Source organism: Myxocyprinus asiaticus, chromosome 3, assembly GCF_019703515.2.
Source record: "Myxocyprinus asiaticus isolate MX2 ecotype Aquarium Trade chromosome 3, UBuf_Myxa_2, whole genome shotgun sequence".
Lineage (NCBI taxonomy): Eukaryota > Metazoa > Chordata > Actinopteri > Cypriniformes > Catostomidae > Myxocyprinus > Myxocyprinus asiaticus.
Genome location: NC_059346.1, coordinates 30,942,995 through 30,970,203, shown reverse-complemented (window position 1 = coordinate 30,970,203; position 27,209 = coordinate 30,942,995). Strand labels below are relative to the sequence as shown.

Sequence of the window (27,209 nt, the reverse complement as noted above, 5' to 3'; positions counted from 1 at the left end):
GACTGCCAAAAAGTCACATTCTACAAAATTTGATTTTTGTTTTTTGTTTTCATTCTTGGAATATGCAAATGAGTACCACTGTTGACAAGATGACAATGCGGAAAGGTTAGCTCCCAAAATTATTCTTGTAGCTTACAGTGAGGTGCAAAGAGACTGTACACTTTCCATGCTTTTGGTGTATGTATGTGCATTCATGTGTGTAAGCATTCTCTGTATCATCTAAGATTGCTGAGTAAGTTTAATGCACATTTGTCTTAACTCTTGACCTGCCTATGGAAGACATTTTAATAAAATAATTAACGTACACGATAAAAGAAATTAAAATGTAAAGAACATCTCTTTCTCTCTCTCTCTTTACTGTCCTTTACACTTGGAATTTGACATTGAGTGTGTTTCCTTGCACAATAATTAAAAAAAAAACCACACAAATTTACACTGTGAACTGAAATTGCATGTATCTGTTTTTTCCTCTGGTTTTGACATTAAAACATAAACAGACATGTGTCCAATCATTCTCACCTCTGAATTCAATACCAGGATGCCAGAAAAAGTGTTTACAAGCACAGCGAAATTAAGGTGATGGTTAAACATCTGTGTTGAATTAAACTGTTTTTTGCTTAAATAGTTTAGGACCTTTCCCCAATTAAAGAAAACTGGTTAAAGGCACAGTCACATTTAAATTCTGAAATTCTCAATGAAATTCTGTCTGATCAGGAATTTCGCCTGATGGACTTCTGGTTGAAAATAATTTTACTATGCAAAATTTGCGAGTGGTTCAAATTTGGTCAACTTTGACTCACAGCATTACTCAATAGTTGCATGGTTTGGAAGTGACCTCTGAGTGGGCAGTGCTTTATACCTACATAGCTACGCTGAAAATTACAAGAAATGGACAAGAAAATCATTTTAGCAGTCAGTTTCTTTATAACTTCACTCTACCAGTGTATAAAGTGCAGCATAAAAAAAAAGTAGTTTTTGCAGGTTTCACATTTGCCCATGCCTTCTTCGCTTACAGTAAAAAATTGGATAATTGGTGTATGATAATGCGAAGTAAACACACCTGTTATATAAGAACACATAAACACACACAAATGTGTACACATGTGAAACAAACAGATCCAAGTGAATACTGTGTGTTTTGTGTGTGTGTGTGTGTGTGTGTGTGTGTGGGTGTGGGTGTGGGTGTTTTCAAAATAAAAGTAGTGTATCATTGGTTACAACCAGTAGTTAAATTGGGTCGGAAAGGTTCAGATGTGCATTCCAGTATCTTCGATTAAAAAAACAAAAACAATGTCAGCTTGTTTGTCATTCCATTCAAATCCTTGTATGCTCAGGTCCACTTGCTTAAAAAAGCTTCAAATTCATTATATTAAGCATTTTGCTTAGCTCTGGTCAGTTGCGGATCTTGGTAGAGGCAACATATTCAAGAGCATCACCGTTCTGTAGAGCAGCATGGGACGCTTGCATACAAATGCACGCTCCACTTCATTATTGCTCCGTAGTCTGTTCTTTGTCCCATAGAAATAGAGAAATTTTTGACCAACTGTGCCCCTGTTTCAGACATCTACTGATGTGCAGTAGCTAATTTTGCTTGATTTATTAAAGAGCTGTATAACCAGAAGTGTTCTGAATCTGGGACCATTCCCATAAAAAGCAAAGATCATACCACTGGACCAACACTGAAAAGGTTTCACTGTTGATTGTATATTTATCTTTATGTTTTACTGAGCTTTTTGGGAGTTTTTTATTTTTTTTATTTTTATTTTTTAAGTTTTTCTTGTTTACATCAAATATACAGTGGGATGAATACGCACCGCTCCACCACTTCGGGTTCTTTTGGCAGCCCAAAAAAGAACAGCTTTAAATAAGCATTCCACTCAAATTGCGCTGAAAATGCCCCAGTGCTGTTTGTGAGGTTGAAACAATCAGTTACCTGCAGATTAATGGACATTTTGGCTTCTTTCAATTTCCATCAGGATTGTTGGATCAGAAAAAAAAATCAGGATTTTACATAAATAATGATATTTCACAGACTGTTATTGTGTCTCTAATGAGAACTGCAGCTGATGATGGTAGATTTGAACTATTTAAAAAGGACTTGCACAAACTCTGATCACAAATGGCTGTTTTTAATTTCCAAAGTGCAACCGCTGTGACAGATATAAGCTAAAATATTATGTAACAGTTCAGAAAGAAGCTACATAATTTCTTTACTGTAAACCATAGATATCCCTTTGTATTAAGTTTTATTAACATTAAAAAACACTATTACATTATATAATGCTTAAAGGATTATTAAAACCGCAGTGCTGCCCATATCCAACATTGAAATCTGCTGCTCAAAAGAACTCGGAAGTGCGGTTGCCTGTGGTAATTTCATCTATATTGTAATAAAGATTCTTTTTTGCTATTTTATCATTTAAAACAAATACTATCATTACAAATTATATTATCAGCATAATACATTGAGTAAAAGGTTAAAAATAATAAATATAATTATATATTATTGTAAACATTATTATAAATATGAAATAATAAAAAGTAATTATACTTGGGGGCAACAGAATCACCACCCAATTTTAGGGTTCCCCCACCTCCAAAATCCCAATATTAACCCTTGGTTACAACAACTGTTATTTGTGCACAATCACACACACACCGCATTAAGCCTTGCATTTATTTTTAAGAAAGATATAGCACAAGCACACTTTCCATGCAAAACATTTATCAATGAGAAGTTTGTACAGTTTTAAATTACATAAAAAAATTATATTTATCGTTACAACTTAAGAATTAAGACCAAGTATTGGGGCATTTTCTGGAAGTTTTTCTGACTTCATACATCTACTAAAAATGACATTGATAGTTGGTTCAGAGTAATTACGAAAATAGAAGCTATAGCAGGCTACAAGTTAAGTTAGCTCTGTGTAAAGTTTTAGCATCATTTACAGTTGCTACTTGGTTTGATGTTTTTTAGGCTACCTTATGCAATGATATTCATTATTTTTAAGTGTGCTTAAGTATCTAAAATTGTCAAAATACTTTTATATAACGTATAATACGTTTATATAAATAATGTTGTATTTTTTGTTTTCAGAAAGTCACAATATACTTAAGATAATACCTACAGTTGAAGTCAGAAGTTTACATACACCTTAGCCAAATACATTTAAACATTGATTCGTAAGTTTGTGCACGAGGATGCTAGAAATTGGGACAAATGGCTCGATCCCCTGTTATTTGCAGTTCGAGAGGTCCTGCAAGCCTCCACAGGGTTTTCACCATTCGAGCTGCTGTATGGGCGGCGCCCGCGCAGTGTGCTTGATGTAATACACGAAGCTTGGGAGGAGGGACCTTCAACAAGTAAAAACGAAATTCAATACGTTCTTGATCTTAGAGCAAAACTCCACACTTTGGGGCAACTAACACAGGAGAATTTGCTCCAAGCTCAAGAACGACAGAGCCGACTGTACGACAGGGGAACCCGGCTGCGGGAATTTGCACCGGGAGATAAGGTACTCGTATTACTCCCTACATCGAGCTCTAAATTATTCGTCAAGTGGCAAGCACCCTTTGAGGTCACACGACGAGTGGGGGATCTCGATTATGAGATAAAGCAAACCGATAGAGGGGGCACACGTCAAATATTTCACCTCAACCTCCTGAAATTGTGGAGGGAGGCAGTCCCTGTGACATTGGCACTGGTAGTTCCGGAGAGGGCGGAGCTCGGGCCGGAGGTAAATACAAAACAAAATAATTTTTTATCCCGGTCATTTGCGGAGACCACCTCTCACCGTGTCAGCTCGCAGAGGTTGCTAAGTTGCAACAGGAGTTTGCAGACATGTTTTCCCCTCTGCCGGGTCGTATGAACCTCATCCAGCACCACATCGAGACCGAGCCGGGGGTGGTGGTATGGAGCCGTCCCTACCGTTTGCCCAAGCACAAAAAGAAAATTGTCCGGGAAGAATTGATGCAATGCTCGATATGGGGGTAATAGAGGAATCCCACAGCGATTGGTCCAGCCCGGTTGTTCTAGTTCCTAAGAGCGACGGTTCTGTGTGGATTACAGAAAAGTCAACGCGGTGTCTAAATTTGACATGCTTGATCGGTTGGGCACTGCTCGATTTTATTCTACACTGGATTTGACAAAGGGTTATTGGCAGATCCCCTTGACACCAATTTCCCATGAAAAACAGCCTTCTCCATGCCATTTGGATAACACAAATTTGTGACGCTTCCGTTCGGTTTGTTTGGAGCCCCGGCCACATTTCAGCGTCTCATAGACCGAATCCTCAGACCGCATTCGGCTTACGCCGCTGCCTATTTAGATGACATCCTCATTTACGGCAATGATTGGCAGCAGTACATGCAGTATCTGAGGGTGGTTCTGAGATCGCTGCGACAAGCGGGACTTACAGCAAACCCAAAGAAGTGCGCGATTGGGCGGGTGGAGGTATGGTATCTGGGGTTCCACTTGGGTCACGGGCAGGTGCATCCCCAAATTGACAAGATTGCGGCGATTGCGACCTGCCCGAGGCCCAAGACCCAAAAGGGGGTGAGACAGTTCCTGGGGCTGGCTGGCTATTATAGGAGGTTCATGCCTAATTATTCGGATGTCACCAGCCCGCTGACTGATCACACTAAAAAGGGAGCTCCAGACCTGGTCCAGTGGATGAACAGTGTCAACAGGTGTTCATGCAGGTTAAAGCTGCACTTTGCAGGGGCGCGCTTTTACATTCACCCGATTTCTCTACTACCTGTTGGGGCGGGCCCTCACCCTCTGCTCGGATCACGCCCCACTCCAATGGCTCCACCGCATGAAAGATACCAACGCGTAGATCACCCGTTGGTATCTGGTTCTTCAGCCATTTAAGTTCAAGGTGGTCCACAGACCGGGAGCACAGATGGCTGTCGCCAACTCCCTCTCCAGAAATGAGGGGGAGTGGTAGGCAGGCCGGATGCCTCCCCGGCCTGAGTCGGGCATGGGGATATGTGGCAGTGGGGGTGTGGTCAATCGTCCGTCCGGAAAGAGAGAAAGCGGTAAGGCGCTTGCACCTGAGCTAGATTATGTTTAACACCTGTCTCTAATTCCAGTGAGCATGGGGAGAGCGGCATATAACCAGCCACGCCACCAGCAGCAGGTTGAGAGAGTCTGGCACAAGAAAGACCACTGTGTACCCGAAGCTGAAGCGGTTTAATCTGTTATGTTTGTGAAGCTGATGTGTTGAGGTTATTACGTTCCTGTGAAGCTGATGTGTTTGTTTGACTACCTGCTGTGAATCTGACGAGTTTGTGAACTTGAAAAACCTTGAAGTGGCTGATCAAAAATCTTACCTGTGCCAGAAGAAACCCCGCTTCCCTGCGTCTACTTCCTTCCTGCTGTTGAACTGTCTCACACACTTTTCGCACCAAACTACGTTCATCTCTAGGAGACAGAATGCGTCTCCTTCCTGAGTGGTATGATGGCTGCATGGACCCATGGTGTTTACACTTGCATACTATTGTTTGTACAGATAAACGTTGTACCTTCAGGCATTTGGACATTGCTCCCAAAGATGAACCAGACTTGTGGAGGTCCACATTTTTTTTCTGAGGTCTTCACTGATTTCTTTTGATTTTCCCATGACGTCAAGCAAAGAGGTACTGAGTTTGAAGGTAGGCCTTAAAAAACATCCACAGGTACACCTCCAATTCAGTACACCTCTTTTCAGAAGCTAATTGCCTAAAGGCTTGACATCATTTTCTGGAATTTTCCAAGCTGCTTAATGGCACAGTTAATTTAGTGTATGTAAACTTCTGACCCACTGGAATTGTGATATAGTCAATTAAAAGTGAAACAATATGTCTGTAAACAATTGTTGGAAAAATTACTTGTGTCATGCATGTACTTGTGTTTTAATGACTTCAACCTAACTGTATGTAAACTTCTGACTTCAACTGTACATTTATATACCTATAAACTGACAATGGAGGGGGCAAAAAATCAATTTACCAATTTGGCATTGAAGAATTTCTCATTGTATGTCTACACAAATTACCCACCCAGCATCCTCTAACCTTTCAGAGAGTTTTTAATGCAGGATGCATGTAAAATTAGCAGCACATCAGCACTGCACTTTAGAGCCAGACTAAAACAAGTTAATACTTCTTAAATTCACTTTACTTATGATGGTGTTTCTTAAAAGCACATAAATTAATTTTACATTTTGTTATTTTTGCTATGGCATGACCATTAATGGAAGACAACTGACATTAGCTCATAAATGTCAGTTTGTCTACTAACGACATTTGGATGTTCCTGGTTGCTGATTTGAATTGAATCCCTCAAAAGACATTTAAACCTGCCAGAACAAAACCTGAAAAACAAAATATTAAAATCCAAAAGGAAACTAATTAACATTTTTTTAAAACAATATGTAGAAATGCAAGTTTGGAGGCTCACTCACTTTCACTCTCTGTGACTAAGCCTCTCAAACTTCTTGGAACATCTGCATAAAAATATTCCAAATATCTATTAAAAATTGATGAAAACTGAATGAAAAATACAACAATAAAAAACAAGACCACCACAGTTCTGGAGAGTAAAGATGCGTGAGACACCTGTCACTGGTCGAGCCAATAACAACATATTCTCTTTTAGAATTGTTCCTCTGTAACAGTGACAATAATTTAAAGCCAATTGGGACTTGGCACAAGAGAAAGAGAAAGAAATCACACCACCCAGTGTGAACTGTAACAAGCCATTCCTGTTTGCTGTCAACAGCCGATTTGTACATGCACACATGCATCAAGTCCTCTTTGGTTGGCAAATAGTTCTAGTTAGCACTATTACCACCCCAAGAACCCCCTCCAGGCCTCCAGGATTCCTGACATCTCAACAAAACAATATGCAGGGCTCCAGACTAAAAAAATGACTAAGGAGCCATTGGCTCCTAAACTGAAACATTAAAGAGCCAAATGGCTGTTTTTAGTCGCCAAATCACAGAATTGCTTGATTTAGATTGCTGTTCAGAAACAAGAAAGAAAGCAGAAGAAAAGGAAGACAGCTGATAACCTATTAATCGGAGGTTTAATAAACAGTATACAGTATATTGTTGAGAAGATAAGTTTGCATTCTCTTTTGTCTCATACGTAAATGTTCACACCCCTTTCATAATTTATACAAATATAAGAGATAAAAGATTTTTTATTTATTTAATACTGTTCTTCACAATCTATATTACAGATAATTACATATAGTATGCATATAGAAGTGTGTCGTCTTCTTGAGCATCAATGAATGTTTGCACCTTGTGTAATAGTTGTGTACAAGTCCCACAGTTGTCCTAAGTGTCAAAAGCTGGATCTCATATATATACAAGAGTGCAAATTGAATGAAATCCCAGATGCAGTTTATTGTGCTACTGCAATCCCAATTAATAAAGAAAAAAGTGGTACACAGTACGGGACTTTAATTATAAAGAAGCCCGAAATACACATTGGACTCTTATTCTGAAATGTCTGCACTCCCAGTTGTGAGTTCACTGACGGCTGATTCGCTGATTCAAACTACTACCCTGAGCTCCTGAGTTCAAACCCCCAGTTCTTTTCTGGTGATTCATTAAAAAGATCCGGTTCAAAAGAGTCATTTGGTCACGACTCTCTCGCGCTGGATTTGTTGTTGTTGCGTGCGGTGCAGCGAGCTCGTCAGAAACAGAATGGGTGAAAAGCGTCACGAGACACACTGGTGCGCGCTCTATAGATATATTCAATAACTCACATGATGATATCTGACGAAACCGTATATGAACGCACACAACCCAACTGTCACCAATGGCGACTATATTTTAAATTAAAGTCGCAATAAATTATTTTTGGTCGCAGTGTGGAGTCCTGATATGCCACAAGAGGTTCATCAGATATCTATCTTTAACAACAGAAAGAAACTGTTTTATGTTTTTGGTCTTAATTCTTTTGTGAAACTTTTCATGTAAGCATACTTGCCCGCAGAGTGTAGGCTACATCTTAGCTTCATAAGACGATACTGAAACAATAGTCCTATTCAATGTTTTGTAAGTATATGAGATCGGACTGATTAGGCATTCAAATGGTCATGTTCATTCATGCAGAAGCAAGTTAACACACATATCACTACAACATGAGAAATGGACGTGCACTCGTGCAGCATTGATTTACCGAAACAGATGTCAGATTCTAGTACAAATGCTAACATAAGCACCAATCTAAATATTTATACACTTTCATGTGTATATAAGAACCATCTCTGTGTTTGTATACATTTTTGGGAAGCTACTTTAAAATTACACTAGCTTCCCAAGCTACAAGCAAATAATTATTTAAAGTAGCTAAACTACAATCAAGCTATCTATTTGAAAAAAAAAAATAGTTATACACTACAAGCTACACTACAAAAGCAACTACACTGAAGCTATATAAGGAAGAAAATCGTCATGGTTACTTGTGTAACCTCCGTTCCCTGATGGAGGGAACGAGACGTTGTGTCGATGTAGTGACACTAGGGGTCACTCTTGGGAGCCCGAGACACCACTGGTCTTTGATAAAAGGCCAATGAAAATTGGCGAGTGGTATTAGCATGCCACCCCCCCGGACGGGTATACGGGTATAAAAGGAGCTGGTATGCAACCACTCATTCAGGTTTTATGCCGAGGAGCCGATCAGCGTTGTAGTAGGAGGGACACAACGTCTCGTTCCCTCCATCAGGGAACAGAGGTTACACAAGTAACCATGACGTTCCCTATCTGTCACTCACTCGACATTGTGTCGATGTAGTGACACTAGGGGTCCCTATACGAAACGCCACAACTGGCTGAACTGTGTTACGTGAACTGGCAGTGTGTGGTGGGCAGACTACTGTGTGCCTCATAGCCAGCACACCAGGTCGATACGTAACCACCCCCAACGTAGTTATTAGTGTCGAACGGCCCTTTTTGGGGACAAGTTGACTACCCAAAAGATAGAGACAGGCTTAACCCAGTCGTGGCCTCTTTTCCCCTTCTTTTTTTCCACTCCCTAAAAAAGAAGGGGGATTATCCGACTGGGCCGCCAGGTCTAGTCGGGGGGTGTCCCTCCCAAGGGGAAGACATCGTGGAGACCACACCTCGCCCAAAGAGAGGGGGGGATATTTAAGTGGAAGAATATGTCACATGGTCTTTCCAACCATGTGGAGAGTCTTCAAGGTAGATCCTGTCCAATGGGGGAGGAGTTACTACAAACATGGAGACTGGGGCAGAGGGGCTCTGCCCAAGGAAGACGCAGTTTGCCAACAGGGAAACGAACTAGCGGAAGATATATATCGCATGGGGTCAGCCTTACAGGGAACTGCCACATGCGGAGCACCTACCCCAGAACAGGACTCTTAATTAGCACGTGTACTGGGCCGGCAGTGAGTCTCTCCGAAAACTCGACTGCCACAGGGCTCGGAGGAAGTCAACCAGGGAACAAAGTTTGTGAACACTACTGGGAATTAGTGGTGCACGTCTTCAGCTCCAAGGGAGGTGGAAGGGGCTATGTGCAAGCGATACACCCGGCCAGCTATCCCGGGCTTATCCGCTTGTGTTGCGTGCCACTACCTGGGACGAAACCAGTTCCACCCGGAGGTTGTAGAACCTTACAAAGGTGTTGGGTGTTGCCCAGACTGCTGCTCTGCAAATGTCTGTTAGAGAGGCACCTCTGGCCAGGGCCCAGGAAGCCGCTACACCCCTGGTAGAATGGGCTCGTAGCCCTACCGGAGGCGGCATGTCCTGGGCGAGATATGCCATAGTTATGGCGTCAATGAGCCAGTGGGCGATCCTCTGCTTGGAGACAGCGCTTCCTTTCCACTGTGCACCAAAGCAGACAAAGAGCTGCTCAGAGATCCTAAAGCTCTGCGTGCAATCCAAATAGATGCGTAAAGCGCGCACCGGACACAGCAATCCGATGCTGCGCTCGAGAGCTCATCATCTTCGTGGGCTCCGAACAAGAAGCCAGACTCGCCATGAGACGAGCCGGCGAACTCGTCCGGAAGCCCGATTGGGGCAGACGAGCGTGCTGGGGAATGGGAGGTCCGCAGGGGGATACCCGGTGGAGACGATCCCATTCTCGTAGGTAGAAGGACCGAGGCGGGGAGCCGCTGGGGTGGCTTGCTTTCTTACGAAAGCAAGCCACGATCGCAACATTGCCATGGTCATGTTCTCGCAGTGAGAACATGAACCATTCACAAACGCTGCCTCCATGTGGGTCGCACCCAGACACAAAAGACAGTGATCATGACCATCCGAAGTTGAGAGATAACGACCGCAACCAGGAATTACACACAATCGGAAAGGCATATTTAAAAAGACGCATCTTTAAAAAGACATTCCGTGTGTGCGCATTTTTAGAGAAATATATACTCTTTTAGAGGGGAAAAAAGCTCTTTCAGAAAATATACTCTCTAGTTTTTCTGCCGAAGCGCCCAGGGGCGTTCTCTGCAGTGCACCAGTGCAGAGGAGGGAGAAGCTGCTGAAATGTGCCGTCAGATCCAGCAGAGGTGAATGAACAGTAGTATTCAGCTCAATGAGCATGATCGTTTGGCTCCGAAGAGAAAATCTGAATGAGTGGTTGCATACCAGCTCCTTTTATAACCGTATGTCCGGGGGAGTGGCATGCAAATACCACTCGGCAATTTTCATTGGCCTTTTATCAAAGACCAGAGGTGTCTCGGGCTCCCAAGAGTGACCCCTAGTGTCACTACATCAACACAACGTCGAGTGAGTGACAGATAGGGAACTTCTTAATAATATATATTTTTATATTGATAGTAGAACTGACAGAATTAATGCGTTAACAAATGCGAATAATTGAAAAAGTTTAACGCTTTAATTTTTCTTAATCGCAATTAACACATTTACCATTAATACTGCAAAAACATGCATAAACACTGGTTGGAAAAGGGTGGAACCTTTGCGATGTGTCCGCCCGGAGTCATTTCACTGACACACACCACAAACACACAACAGCGCTTCCATGTCAGTGATAAAATGATGGAGAAAGTACCTCTTAACACTATTTGATGTACAAATCAAGCCCATGATGGACTTGTGATAGAAATCAAGTATTTTTCAGCCTATGTAAGGCACATTTTAATTACCACAGAAGCACGTCAAGTCTTAACTATCACCAAAACTCAGAATGAGATGTTTTTGTCTGCAAGCGCTTTTCATGTGGAGTTCAAAGCGGTGCTTGACGCTGGCGTTGAAGCCCTGACATGAATCATGAACGTGGCTTCACGATTGCTGTAGCAAAGCAGATAGCCACAGTCTACCAGCTGATTAATATTGTGGAGGATGAGAGTTTAAGAGATTTAATGCTCATTGCAATGAATATGCAACCTATGCAGGGACTAGTTCTTTCAATTAGTCAACCTCCCAATTACACATTGTGAAATGTTTAATGTTACTTGAATTGGTGCTATTTTAGTGCATTTCTATCTTTATACTGTTAATAATGCATTATATCATTACATATTGTTTTGTTTTATATCCTAAGATGGAAATAAAGGCATTTTGACAAGAAAAGTATAGTCAAATTTCAGCACTTTCAAAATTTGCGTTTAAATTGCGATTAACTAAAAAACATTATGCGATTAATCGCGATTTTAATTAACATAATTTTATTGGAATTACTGTTAATTTAAGGATTTCTTAATAGGCTATACATTTTTTATATGATTCCTTTGTGTCTACTCTATTTTATAAAGAAATGTGTAGTTATAGAAACATTTTTTGTTGTTTTTTTAATAATATTGTTTAGAATTTAATTATTTCAAACAAATTCTATTTTTAAATAATTTTTGGTTTTTGGTTTCCAGAATTATTTCGGTACATCACTAGTAAACAAAAAACATGTAATAAAACATAAGTATGCAATTTAATAGATGCAGTTTCAAAAGTTAAAATGTGACCAAAATTATGGAAAACTAATAATAAAATAACATTTATAAAATCAATCTTTCGTAATGTACTGAGTTAGAAGGTCTTCTGTATAAATAACAGCATTAGCTGAGAGAGAATGTCTTTCTTATGTAGGCAATATTGACATTATAACTAAATATACCCAAATGAATCGAACTGAATCAGAATCTAATCAAATCGGGAAATCTTTATCAACACCCAGCCCAAATGGATACTGATAAAGGGATGTCAGTAAATCAAACCATTACTGATTGATCAGTAATAATCTATATTAATGATAATGTTAAATTATATTTTGCCTTTGGTGCGCATCTTTGGTTTTGTGTCGATAAAGGAGTTACTTCAGCCTTACTAATGGTGCTGTTGTGGTACTTACAGTAAAAAAGTTGGGAAACACTACTTTAGATTTTTAATTTTTGATGAGAATGAAAACGAGACCCCTTTCCCTTACAAAACCTTAGGGGTTCACAAAGCCCTGGTTGGAAAATCCTGCATTACAATATAGAAAACATCATAACTTTTTTGTCTATTTAATTTTTTTAGGAAATATGTTTTGTTTTTTCAGTGTTTAGTCAGCTGAACGATCAACACCAATTTAAACAACAGTACAACCCACTGAAGAGACTGTTAGTCCATTCCTCACAGCACTGTTTTCATTCCAGTCAAAACCTAAATATGGCGCTATTCTGAGTAAAGTCCACTCAGAAAATAGTTGAACAACTGTCACTCTACTTAAGATAATGCAGTCACTTCTTTTAGTTACTCCCCAAAGCTATTTAAAAAAAATGTGTGTGTGTATTTCATCATGTAAGCTAACAATTGCCTATATGGAGAGTTCTGTAATAATGCGTAATGTTCCTCAACTTTTGTTTCAACACTCAGGAGCAAAAGCCATCCTCCCTTGTCATGGTATTTCAATGATTTGTTTGAATCATTTATGAACAGTGTCCGAGGTCCATAAAGACTGATGCATGGACATTTTATTGCAAACCACTGTAGTTTCTAGGGCCCTGTGATTTTTGCAATGCAGAATCACAGAATCCAGTCATAAAATGTTTACTACAAATCACCATGGAATTTGACATATTTGGGATACAGCAATCCCCTTCACAGTCCTATTTAAGCGCTCAAAAAGTTTCCCATATTTGCGTGGCGAAGACTTGGAAACCCTAGCTGTGCATATGTAAGTGATAACAAAAAGCAGAGTGCACATTCATTTAGAAGCATGCAGCACATACCAGACTATATATTAATTTAATACAATTGTAGCCTTTTGTGGTTTAATAAAAACATTAGGCCATATAGCTAAATGCTTATCAGAAGTGAGAAACTACCATCAAAAACACACAGAAACTGAAGGGGCTTCACTTAGTTTTCCGGCAAAATAAATGCCCCATTTAAATGTAATATAAATATATATATATATATATATATATATATATATATATATATATATATATATATATATATATATATATATATATACACACTACCGGTCAAAAAGTTTTGAAACACTTACTCATTATTTATTAAAATATTTTTTTTTTTTTTTTCACATTTTAGAATAATAGTAAAGTATGGAATAACATAAATGGAACTATGGGAATTATGTTGTGACTAAACAAATTCCAAAATAAATCTAAACTGTGTTATATTTTAGCATCTTCAAAGTACTCACCCTTTGCCTAGAATTTTCAGACATGTACTCCTGACATTTTCTCAACCAACTTCTCAACAGTATTGAAGGAGTTCCCATCTATGTTGGGCACTTACTGGCTGCTTTTCTTTATTATTTGGTCCAAGTCATCCATTTAAAAATGTTTTGTTTTTTTATTACATTTTAGTTTTATAATGAAATAATTTAATATGGTGGCACAATTATATTTTTGTCCACAAAACTAATTTCAAACATTTAAGCATACGCCTTCAAATTAAAAGATTTTTAAGATCATGAGAAACATTTCGGTCAAGTGTTTCAAAAACTTGACCGGTAGTGTGTGTGTGTGTGTGTGTGTGTGTGTGTGTGTGTGTGTGTGTGTATGTATATATATATTATATAACTTTATAATAATGTAATATTCAATATTCGCATAAGTAGTAAAAATAATAATAAATAATTTAAGAAATATCTCACATCTGTGATGCTCTATTTTGCAGCACTTTATTTGACAAAAATAACTCCATTGCCGTGTTATGGGTTGTGCTGTGAAGATCTGTATAAAAGCAATTCATTTGATGAAAAAATGCAATGTTGGCTGAAAATTAATTGTTCTATTTTAATTTGATTAAAGCTGCACAGTAGATTTTTTTTGGTTAACAATTAACCAAATTCAAATTCAAGAGTTCAAATTATTTGTATTTTGAGTGTTATTGTGTGCAGTGCATAAATTTCTTGATTATAATTTTTTTTTTTTTAAACGAATAACATAATGTCAACATTAAAATAGCATGTTATGACTCTGGCTCTGCTGCTAAAATCTCTGAGTCATGATCACAAGCAAACAGGTAACCTCAAATTATGAGATTCATCCATGCAGAAGAGCAGTGCCGAATCACAACTTAAGTGAAATGTTCTTTCACAAGTTGCTTGCAATTTTATGTTTTAACCACAGATGTGGTACAGAAGTTCCTTAGTACAGCTTTAAAGTTCAAATTTATTCATTTGATTAGACACCATTTTGATGATCATTTTTTTATTAAACTGCTGAATACAGAATTTGGAAAAAATAAATAAATAAAACAGATTTCATAGGTACCTAAGTTTCTTAATAAAGGCATTTTGACAAGAAAAGTATAGTCAAATTTCAGCACTTTCAAAATTTGCGTTTAAATTGCGATTAACTAAAAAACATTATGCGATTAATCGCGATTTTAATTAACATAATTTTATTGGAATTACTGTTAATTTAAGGATTTCTTAATAGGCTATACATTTTTTATATGATTCTTTTGTGTCTACTCTATTTTATAAAGAAATGTGTAGTTATAGAAACATTTTTTGTTGTTTTTTTAATAATACTGTTTAGAATTTAATTATTTCAAACAAATTCTATTTTTAAATAATTTTTGGTTTTCGGTTTCCAGAATTATTTCGGTGCATCACTAGTAAACAAAAAACATGTAATAAAACATAAGTATGCAATTTAATAGATGCAGTTTCAAAAGTTAAAATAGCATGTTATGACTCTGGCTCTGCTGCTAAAATAAAACAGATTTCATAGATACCTAAGTTTCTTAACTTATCAATATATGTATCTGTGCGTAAAAAACTGAAAAGATATACATATTTCTTTGTAGTGTTTTTTTATATATATATTCAACAAAATATTCCTGAGACTAATAATTTTTTAATCTTGCTTGCTCATTTTGATATTTGTCTATACTTACGCAGTATATACAATGTTTATACAACACTTACACAATTTATAAAGCAATTTGTAATTTGAAATGGAATAAATGGCAATCTTCTTTGGCTACTCAATAAAATGTTGCATCGATTGCATTGTGAAAAGTGGTCTATATATGACAGGTGATTGAAAGGGTGTAGTTGAAAAATACTGTAAGAGTGCTTGGTGATATCAGATGACAAGGATAATTGTTTAGGAGGTGAAAAAAGTTGTTACATTTCGATAGAAAATTACATAAGCAAAATTGTTTTCCTTTGAATCATGAACATGTAAGCTTTTTCATGTTGAATTTTATGGTGACTTGAAACCATGGAAAACAGACTTTCTGGAGGTTGATTTATATTAGTATACATGATGTATTATTTACTTTCAGAACTCAAAACTCCCTCCCCAGTCCATTTAGACCATTTATTGAAGCTAAGTTGCAAAGAAGAGTGATACAGGCCTATGTGATAAAAGATTAATTTCATTAGCAGCACTGCATGGTTTTGCAGGTATTGTACTGTATCCAAAGAGCCAGTACGCACCACGGTGTTGCAAGATGGGGTCCTCTCAGATAAACAATAGTTACATTTCTGGCCTTTTACTGTATTTGTCACTGTCATTTTACTTTGGAATTTTAAATCAACCATTTGAGATTTCAGGGTTTGTGTGATGCCTTAGTGAAATGCAAATCTACCGACACCGGGTGTGGGGCAATCAGGCTATATTAGATTAGAGGCTACAATGACAACTAAAATCTGTGAGTTATCATAATTTGTGTCAATTTGTGATTTTGTCTCCGACAATCTTTTGTAAACAGGGTGTTTCACTTCCACACACAGCACTTTTGGTCATTTTCAGGTCAATTTAATGTGCAAATCTAAGACAGCTATTTTCCAGCATACCTAAAGAACCTGGAACTGCAGCCCTTGAGCATTAGTTTGTAAATAGTAACTTCTTTTATTCAGTATTAGTTTGTAAATAGTAACTTCTGCAATTTGTCCTGTCCAGTCATGGTGAAGTAATAAGGACAAAATTGGATATATTATTCCTATAGAAAAAAAGAATGAAATACTACAATGTTAAAAGTGAACAAAGGCAGTTAACTTAAAGAACTATATATACCTAATCTGACCATTACAAATAACTTCCATTGGTGCAATCAAATGTATTTAGGTTGATTCAGTAATATTAAATAATCTGACTTGAATAAAATCTGTTAATTTAGATATTACCACATGAAGTACATTTTTAGGATAATTGACAAAATCTTTTTAGTGTATTTCTCCACTATGGTATATTATGCTGTTCCTGACTGTGTGGTATAGGACTTGCATCTCTGTAAGGTAAGCAATAAGGCTGCAAAAACTAATCAATAAAACCAATAAGAACTACTTAGAGCTTAACAATAAGGATGGCCCCAGGCCAGTGTGAAAGAGTTTCAGGCCAGTTGAAGGACCTGTCACTCACCCTACGGGCCCTACGTGGCTCCGTTGCCACTGTCTTAAATTCGTTGATCTTGTATATGTGTTTTTATGCCTTACAAACTTAAACAATTGGTTTTCTGTGATATATGGAAAATATTTGTGCGAATTCTTCTGATTTAAAGTAATTGAAAATTACAAACCGAGTAGTAATTTTTTGTATTGTCTGTCATCGTTTTAAAGCAAAAATGTGTAATCTATAACAACTTAAACATTTGCTATTATTGCAAATAAAAAGTATTTTTCATTAACCAAACTCAACATTTAATGCAAAATATAAATATTTTGGTGGAACATGCTGTATAACAACATATTGTTAAAAGTAAACATTTGTACTACAGACCGGGCCAGCACAAAATAATTATTTATTTCTTGAGCCCAAACTACTAATAAAAACAGTAGATAACAGTTTATTTATTTATTTATTTATTGGTTCAGAATTTCATGAACCCGTTCCCACACAAAATCCTAAGGGTTCACAAAGCCCTGATTGGGAAACCTGCCTTACAGTATAAAAAAAATACAAATCTGTGGTGAAACTGCATTTAGAAAATGAAGAAAACCTCAGGGTATGCTCAAACAGAAAAAATGCATGATCCAAGTCAAACAAAGCATGGAAGCACTTTATATTAACTGCTTCAGTGAAGTTCATAAGCATCTGGCTTCATGTTGCTTGGTTGCTGTGTCACAGTGTTTGTGCTGTTCAGTGCTGTTGGGAAGTGTTTTTCTTCAGAACATTACTTACATTTTAATACAATATTCCTATATGTAAATGTTATCAAAGTAATGTGAGTATTTTCATTTTGCAAAACAGCCTGTCCTGACAGCAGGCAAATGTTTAAATGTCATTGTTGCTGTTAAATTTCAAATACACCACAAACTGTGTCAACTAAGCAGAGCTCAACTTTGAAAGGAAGTGTGCCTTTGTATTGAAACATTTATGTTTAACACCTTTTTTGCACAAAATCTATAGCATACTTTTAATTTTTTTTGAATGTTTAATATCCTTCGATTTGCTAATTTTTTTGAAGGAGAGTGTTGGACAAGATGTGGGATAACATACTTTTTAAACAGATCTGGAAATTAAATTCGACTTTTTCTTTCAATTAATCAATGGTTAATAATCAACAGATTAACTGACTATGAAAACAGTTTTAGCACGAGTAGCTGATGCTTATTTTTACCAAGGTTGCTTAACATTTGTGAGATACATTTAAGCACATATTGTTTGAGGGATGCATAAATTCCACTTTTCTCCTCTGATCCGATTCAGATGCCTAAACTCTCTGCATCGGCCAATACCAATCCCGAACCGCTACCGAAACGAACTGAGTTTTCTTTTTTTTTTTTGTCTTAATCAGTTTATTATACTTGAACTGATTAGCAGTACTCTTTTTACGTGTAAAGAAACATAAACCTTAAACTACACATTATTTAATTATAACATAGAGAAAACCAAAAATAATTATATAAATGTATAGCCTATTAAGAAAAAACTTTAACTAGTCTACTGAATAATGCAGCAGCAAAATGTCATGTTTATGTGTTTTGTTCTTGTTTTCATGTCTTTTATTTTAAAGTTTAGTTCCTGTTCAGTTCATGTGGTGTCATGTCATGTGAATTCCTGTTCCCTCATGTGATCTTTCATGTGTTTCCCCTGTTCATGTGTCTTGATTTCATTGGTTCATTGTTTGATTACTTTGTTATTAGTCTTGTCTTTTCATTGGTTAAAGTTCATTTAGTCTTGTTATCTTGTTTATAGGTTAGTCTTGTGATCGGTTGTCTTGTTTACCTGTTACCCATATCCTTGTATTTAAGCCCTCATGTTTGCCATTGTCGATTGTCAGTTATTGTTAATGTAACGTTGTTTCCATGTCATGTCATGTCATGTCAAGTCAAGTCAAGTCGTTTTTGTTTTGTTTTGTTCACGTTTATAGTTAGGGTTTCTGGTTATCACGAGAAGGGTTTTAGTTTTTTAGTTTTTTTCACTTTTCATTCACAGTTATTTTTTGGAACCCAGTCAATTTAAAGGTGCACTCAGTAATTTTTTTCATCATAAAAAAAACTTTGCTCCTAAAGAAATTAATTGTAATTTTGAAACATATGTATAAAATCAAGACAACTTACATCAGATTAAGACTCCAATCATATCAGTAACCTTATAAATAACTGTTATATTCTACATGGAGAGGGTCCGCACATGGGTGCTGCCATGATAGAATCACATGACCAGCTGAATACTACTGGCATGCTCCAATGGCATCTGAAACTGAAACCTATTGATTTTAAATGATGCTGCATCCAAGCCGCTAGGTGTCAGTGTAAGTCCAAGATGACACAAAGACAAAAGTTACTGAGTGCACCTTTAAAACCCTCTTGCTTTTATTCTGTCAATTCGCAAATCTATCTTATGGCTTCGGGAGACTTTATATATAATGCACAAGTCATATGGACTACTTTAATGGTGCTTTTATGGTTCTTTGGTTACATTTTTGGAGCTTGACAAATGACTAAGACTAACACAAAGTATCAGATTTGGATTGGTCTCGTTGTACCGATACAATCCATCTAAAAATGCCAGTATTGAGCAGATACTGACCCTGGTATTGGATTGGTGCATCCCTAGACTGTTTTAAGAACTTGGGGCAATACCAAGAATATTGGACCTGACAGCAAACCGCAAGTAAGCATCTGTACTTGTTTTATGTGAACAGGTTAGCCAATCATAACAGAGGTCATTTACACAGAAGTTTTAAAAGGTACAGTAGCAAAAACAGCTTGTTTAATTTTAGGGGTCAAAGTTAAGAGTGAAAAATGTTCAAATAAAACTAAATAATGACTGCTTTTGGGGCAAAAAACAAAAACAAAACTTGATTATAATTATAAGTGGTATTCATGGAGGAAAATTATTTTAAAAAAAAGTGAAGAATATGGCCACTTTATGTATGTTCTGCATAATAAATATATACAGTTTGCTTGTATATGGAGCTGTTTGTGATTACATGTTGTAAATGTTATTGAGTTGTTAGAACTCTCGTGTGATTGTGCTATGTGACATCTTTATAACGGGTTCTTGGTATAACACCCATGAGATGGTTCTACTAAGAACGCTATGTAAAAAACGTTGCCTTGTCTGGAATGCAGTTTGACCAGAACTGAATTAAACCGAGGTGTGCTTCAGATTGTTATCTAACACAGAGATGCATACACAACTCCTTCGCTCCACCAACCTCTCTCTCTCCCACTCATAAACACACACATAAATACATACAAACAAATGTGTGCCACTAATCCAACTATCAATGGTCATTTAACAAGAGTTTGGCTATTTTTACAATGTCCAATCATCAACCTCCCTGCTTAATAAAACAGTTTCATGTGTAGAAAAAACAGCTTAAAATACAGTAGGTTGTCAAGAAGATAACCAGACTAACATTACAAACTTTTACTGTCAACTAGTGGTCGACTGATATGGGGATTTTAATGGCTGATGCCGATGCTGATATCCAGGAAGCAGGGTGGCCGATAGGCCGATACAATGCCGATATATCGCACAATTTAATATAGTATATAACAAACATAAAATTGCTAAACAAATAATAATAAACTCTTATTTAGCACTTTATTTACTCAATTTCACACAAAACTAAAAAATAATATTGTATTTTAAATGGTAGATAACAGTTTCTTCAGATTTCTGTTTAGTCATCAAATTTTAATAATTTATTTGCACATGAAGAAATTGTATAACAGTACACACAGTAGTCCAGCAACCATGGATGGCATGTCCACGTTACCTATCGCATTTTCTCAAAAAATACAGTATCAAAACAATTGCACATACAGTGCATAGTGAATAAGACATTTACTTATAGCACACGTGAAGCGCTTTTACCTTGGGCTGCATCCGAAAATGTAGGCAGCTGACTTGCTGCCTAATCAGTTAATGGCTTAACTGACAGCTGTTTTGAATGAATGGAACTCTTAAGCAAACTGGTCTCTGAACAGTTTGAAAAGCACCTTATTTTCATCCTACCTCCGTATACAGCCTCAATCTCCTGACAGTTTAAACGGCCTGGCTTGCCTGCTTGGATTGTTATGGAGTGACCGTCATGATTTGTGAATGAGAGGAACTTTTGATCCTGATCCTGAAGTTTTTGATGCTGGCTGATAGAATGTGCACTTCAGTGGAAGATATTAGATGAGCGCTCGACGGGAAGAAAACACTGGATTTTCGTGAGGTTCATGAATTACATCTGTTTAAACCAGATATCTGCATATTTGCAAATGGTATATAATAGAAGTTTTATTAATATTTGCCTTTTATCATTAGAAATGTTACAGGGAACTGTTGAGGAGTGACTGTTAGAATATGTGCTTATGACATATGGTATATGATTTTAGTTTTACTGATATTTGCCTTTTTATCATTAGACAAGACAGTCAAAAGCTATAGGGAACTGTTGAGGAGAGAGAGGGAGAATGAAACAGGCGAGCACTTTAACATTATGAGCTCAAACGCATCTGCCACAGCTCTGATATGCGGACCTTTAAATGACACTGTGTTGCACACCGGTCTATTATTGTAGTAACACGATGGCACGTTACAACAAAATTAACCGTGACTGGTCATTTACAAGTCTCAGTCGCTTCACATGCAAGCAGCCGATTCTCAGCGCCCTCAAGAAACAAATCGACCAAACGGGAAAATTTATCAGAAAAAAAAATCTGAATATCGGACGATTTATCGGCTTCTGCGATATATCGGTCGACCACTATTGTCAACTGTACGTGTTTATACAGTTCTTTCTCAAGTAAATACAGTTTCCCTCTCATCAACTTTACTGCTGTATTCATGAACTGCTTTTCCTTCCAAAACATGGCTTCATGTTGGATGTAAGATTCACGTTCGTGAGATTTTATTATGTGTATATCAAGTCAAGAGCAGTGGAAAGTCTCTCACACTCCGTCTCATTATTCAGGTCCGTGTGTTTGTCAGTTCCATGTTGTGTCTGAATCAGTATTTTCTATAAAGTACAAACGGTTTGCTTCCAACTCAAACCCAAAAGATACAAAGGTTAAACACACAACTAAGCTCAAATTCCTTCCAGTAAAAAAAACACACACGTACACACAAACACATTTACTGAAAAAAAAAAGCCTGACAAAATGCACACTCAACTGTGCCTTTGACTGAAGCACCAAACACTCATTCAAGTTCAATATGCACAGACACGCAACTAACTCAAATTTTCTGTAGTCTGAGACTGAGGTAAATTTCATTTGAGACTCTGGATATTTTCTTATGCATTCCCTGCTTTTGTTCTAGATGGTGAAGATTTGAGTGAATCAGTAAATTTGTTTTTTTATTTTATATATATATATATATATATATATTAGTCACCACATTGTCATCTTTAAATTAAGTCAGATTGATTGATAGATTATGTTAAAAAAAAATTGGACAAAGTGCTACATCTAGATAATGAAACAACATAAAACTGTAAAAGTTATGAACACGTAAACAGTACAGTTTAAGTTATGCCAGTCAATGGAAATGCATGGCATAACCCTTGGAGCTGTGCGTCCATGTGTGTGTATCAAACTTTGCCCTGTCCATGTACAGTGAGTGAGTGAGTGAGTGAGTGAGTGAGTGAGTGAATGAATGATTCAGAAAGAGGACACTTAAGTCACTTGGCATGGGGTCTTGCATTTGGTCACGACCATTGATGGCAGTATCCCTGCTACACAGCAGCAACCCTTTGGAAAAGGAGACTTTAAATACTTCAAGTCTCTGTGTTAATGTGTTCAGCTGTCTCTTTAGTTTACTTGGCTGCAGACATAATGGGAGGAATTCACTACAAATAAATGCTCCCTTTAGGATTAACAAAATTAATTCATCTAAACCATGATGATTGATCGTGATTCAAATAGCAAAACCATATGTACCCCATATTTCCTGAAGTACTACAACTTGTTCAACTTAAATGCACTCCACAGATTAGTTATTCCAGATGAATGTTCATACACTATGTGCATCATTTCTTACTCAATTCAACTTCTGTCATGCATCTAACGGAGAGGAAAAAAATAAATAAAACATTCCTAAAGCTCGGACAGATTACTCGTTCCCTTTTTCTTCCTATCCGTCGCATTTAGGGGTAAAAATACGCGAATGCTTGTAACTCGCACAGTAAATCATTTCAAGCCATTCAACCCCGATGAGCAATAATTAACTTTTGCATTTTTTTCTAATTTGAAATTTGTCTTAAATAAATACAAATGACTATATACGCAATTGTTGTATAGGAATAAAAAAAAAAATTTTTTAGCCCCCTCTTACCTGCCGTCCGTTAATGATGTAACATCCAGCCATTCGCCCACCTCGTTTTTCACGCAGGGCACGTTAGGGTATGGCGGACGGGTCAACATCCCGCCCGGGTACCACTGTTCGGGCGGAGGTCGTTCCTGCGGTCTCAGAGTCCCGCCGCGCGCGTACTCGTAGGGGTTACAGATAAATGGTGTTTCGTGTCCAGTAGTGTAAGGATTTCTCTGCTTGGGAGGCCCGTAGTATCCGTTACTGTCCTCGTTGTACCTATGCGAGTACGTCCTGGTCTCGTTCAGTTCACGGGGCATCATCTCAGCCTTTATTTTGACGTTGTGCATATTCAGGTAATCGGAGTATCTCTCCTCACCGGACATCGCTGCGAACTTCACAAAGCTCTGGCACGGCCCGTTATCAAGCTCTGAAGGCAAAGGTACCGGGTGGACATAGTGGGTCGTGTGCGCTGGCAAAAGTTGTTCGAACTGGCACGAAGCTGCCCGTGTTGCGTCCATATCCGGAGCTGTCGTTGCTGATAAACCTTCAGAACTCAGGTTGGCAATGTCCCCGGACATGCTGGCGAACTCAGGCGCCTCTTGCACATCCGCGCGCAAGTGCGTATGAGACGGGTTGCTGCACTGAAAGGTCGTCACCTCACCTGGTAGATGCTCCAGGTTGGCACTTTTAAACATCCCGAACAGTTTATCCCTGCCCTGCAGCTCGCAACCTCTGTCTCGTCCCGCCGCGAGTGCATACTCCCTGTCCATTCCTCCTGTTTCCCGTTTACTCACTGAACAGTCTAGCAAAGGCATTCCAAACAAATAGAATTCTTCACTACTACTTTCGTTGGTCAGGGACGGTGGCGGCGCATGGTGCTGTCCCACCTCGCCCAGTTCGCTGGACTCCATGGCCAACCCCAAAGACACGGACACGGCTTTGCACAGCTCTCGCGCTGTCTCAGAGATGGTGCTGCTACACGCGCGACTACTCGCCACACTTGCGTCACGCCTCAAACCCAACTCGCGTGTGTGAACTTCAGCGGCACCGCTGCATTTCCGTCCTGATTCGGCGCTCCAATGCAAACCCGTGTCTGCACAGCCGCCAGATGACAGGGACTGGGCGCTTTTGCTTCCTGTTGAACTCTTGAGAAAATGGTAACGGCTCGCCTCTTCCTCCATCAGTGAACTCGCACTCTCGCACTCTTTCTCGGGGCTGGGAGACAACTTGCTCAAACGCATTTCCCTCGCCGCTTTATCGTGCAAGCAGCCGCACTTTTTTGTGCTCGAAATGTCCAAACTCTCCGAGACGGAGGTGTTGTTCGCTCGCACAACGCGTACGCTTTGAAAAACACTTTGGTAAGGACCGTGAGAAGCTGCGTCTGGGGATTCGTAAACCTCCCCTAACCCGATCGGAACCTCCATAGTCATCAAACAGACAGTCCAGTACACACAGGCCGTTAGGGTTTAAACGAGACTCACCGCAACAAGTTAATCGGCAAAATCCCCTTCCAGGCAAAGTGTTCCCTTGAAAAAGTTTCAGTCAGACAGACGTGAAGAAGCTGCGCACGTCTGTGTGAGCAAAAATAATCAAATGGTCGTCGGAGAATTATCGGAGACGCGTAGGCGTCCCTCAACAATCGTCAAAGAAATAAAAGCGTCCCAACTTTTGTCAAAGTGCAAATGAACAGTTTTTTTCGGGCGTCAGCTATTGGGGCAATCAGTTTTATATGCTTTATTCAGTCCCACCGTGTGCTAAAGTCAATCATTTAGTAGTGTACTATCCATAAACCCGACCGTGGGTGGGAATTGCTCTCACCCGCCCGAGTTGAGAATCCACGATATGATGTTTGCTGTCTGTTCCCAATGATGATCAGTCCGAGCCGAGGCGGCGGTTGCTACAGTAGGCGCTTCATAACAACATACACTTTCCCTTTTTAAGTACAATTACAGCGCTTTCCTCTCGAGTCAGGTACTCTCTTGGGTTCAGAGGTAATGCGGGGACAGCTTGCTGTGTCACGGTGTTTTGCCGGGGTAAGCACTCATTTTACAGAGGGTTCGCTCGGGAAAGTCCTTGAACGCTTGAACAGGAACGGTGCCAATAATACGGGTAAATAGGACCACACTGTTAACATGACGAGGGGATAACAACACAATCTCACATAGTATTCAAATATAACTGATATATACTAGATGAAGAACAACATAAAATCCACGAGCGTTAGTGCTGTATCACAGACCACAGTTTATGCACTTTAGTGGAGCATGGGCCTGTTTTGCCTCTCGTGTCATTTAATATCACACACTTAATCAAGGATAACAACAACTAGCAAAATAACTAAAGAGATTGAGCAATGTTTAACCTTGCATTAATAAACGTTCTTGTTGGTGGGCTGGCTGAACATTTAATGTCATTTAAGTTATATGTTACATAAAATAATTTAATTGGCTTATAGTTTAATATATAGCTTATACAGGCTATTTCTGATTACAGAATTTAAGATTAAATAGGTATCAAATTAATGACCTTATAATATAGGGTCAACTTATTAAACATTTGAAAAGTAGCCTCGCACTTTTTAACTCGATTTTCACTCAGTTTCTAAGTTGAGATGAGAAATTGAAAGAGGAATGTGGCTGACAGGACAATAAAAAGATATGAGTGAGAATCAGACTGTGTTGTAAAATAAATCCTGCATATACAAATAAATCCATGAAATCATCCTCTTGTTGTTTGGATTGTTTTTGGCTTGATAAGATTTGTCCTTACACACACACACACACACACACTAACGTTTCCATCAAATCTTCAGAAGATGTGAAAACATTAAGACAAATCATTTTTCCTTACGGTATGGTAATGATGCATGGCTTCTCAAATACACCAAAGGTGGCTTCTCATACTTATCAAACTATAAATTGGGGCCAGATTGGTTTCCTTTGTAAGCTCATAAGCTTACTGTTGTCATTATCTTTATTATTACTTGTAATATTATTATTAAGCTAGAACTTATTTGACTGTCATCGTGGCAAGCACCCATGTCAAACAAGCTTCTTAACAACCATATTAGCTTCTCAATGTTACTTTCTGTAACCTTTGTTATTTTCTTTGCCAGAAGGCCCAGGGGATGTTAATGGTCCCTCAATGAGAGCATTAAGTAATCCCAATTGGCTCTACAGTAATCACGTTGTAACCTATGAAGGCTGATTAATGTCAAATGTTCCATGCAGAAAGCTTCCCTAATATATGTGGGGCATCATGTGAACCGAATTCACTTAAATCCTTTTCAATGTAGGCTACGATCCAAAGTGGTTTATTTCAAGAGCCCATTAAATTGAAAATAGAAGTTTTATGACTTTGTTAACATTGAGACCATCTCTTCTCTAGTGTAGTCCTAAAAACAAACAAACAAACAAAAACCTTTCAGCAGATATATAAGATCTACAGCCTTTCTGTTCCACGAAAACAAGCCATAAATATTAATGACTCATCTTGTTCACAGGGGCATATACAAATTCCATCCAATAAAATGGTCTGTAGAATGAGAACATCCCCTCCCCCAATAGCATCTCTATTCTACGGGGTCAGTGGCGTAGTGACAGCATTTACCAGCAATGGTACTGACTAGTTAGCACCTGTTGCCGATGCTAACTAGCCAACACCCCTGCTAGTAAATGCTTTTACTACACCATTATTTGGCCAAAAAGTATCTTTCTCTATTGACTGTCATTAAAAAGTACAAGCACCAAATAAATTGCAAATATTTCATTAAATCTTCACGCTTCTTAAAAGCGTGAAATTGACTTGTATTTTCCTCTGTCTTCTGCCTTTGACAGCACAGCACAGGATTCTCATTAGTAAAGGGCTATTAAAGGGCAACTGCCATTGCAATGAATGGGAAGGCTAACGGATAGCTCTCTCCAGGTATTATGGACCTCCTTGTCTGACTCGTAAAAGCAAGTAGCAAATCATGACTGTGATCTACACTACATACTTTTTTCAAGCCTTTCCATACTGTATGTCGTACCCCAAATCCTGTTTCAATGTTAAATATGTTAACACACAG

At 38.3% G+C, this 27,209-nt stretch overlaps 1 protein-coding gene across 1 annotated transcript in view; it reads right to left on the bottom strand.

Moving 5' to 3' along the window:
• Positions 1–25,529, bottom strand: part of ar (androgen receptor) — a 134,629-nt gene extending 109,100 nt beyond the window's left edge. The window contains exon 1 of the mRNA XM_051660442.1: positions 23,168–25,529. Within this exon, the coding sequence (XP_051516402.1) occupies positions 23,168–24,573 (1,406 nt within the window). The 5' untranslated portion in view covers positions 24,574–25,529. The remainder of the gene's footprint in view (positions 1–23,167) is intronic.
• Positions 25,530–27,209: the final 1,680 nt, after the last annotated feature.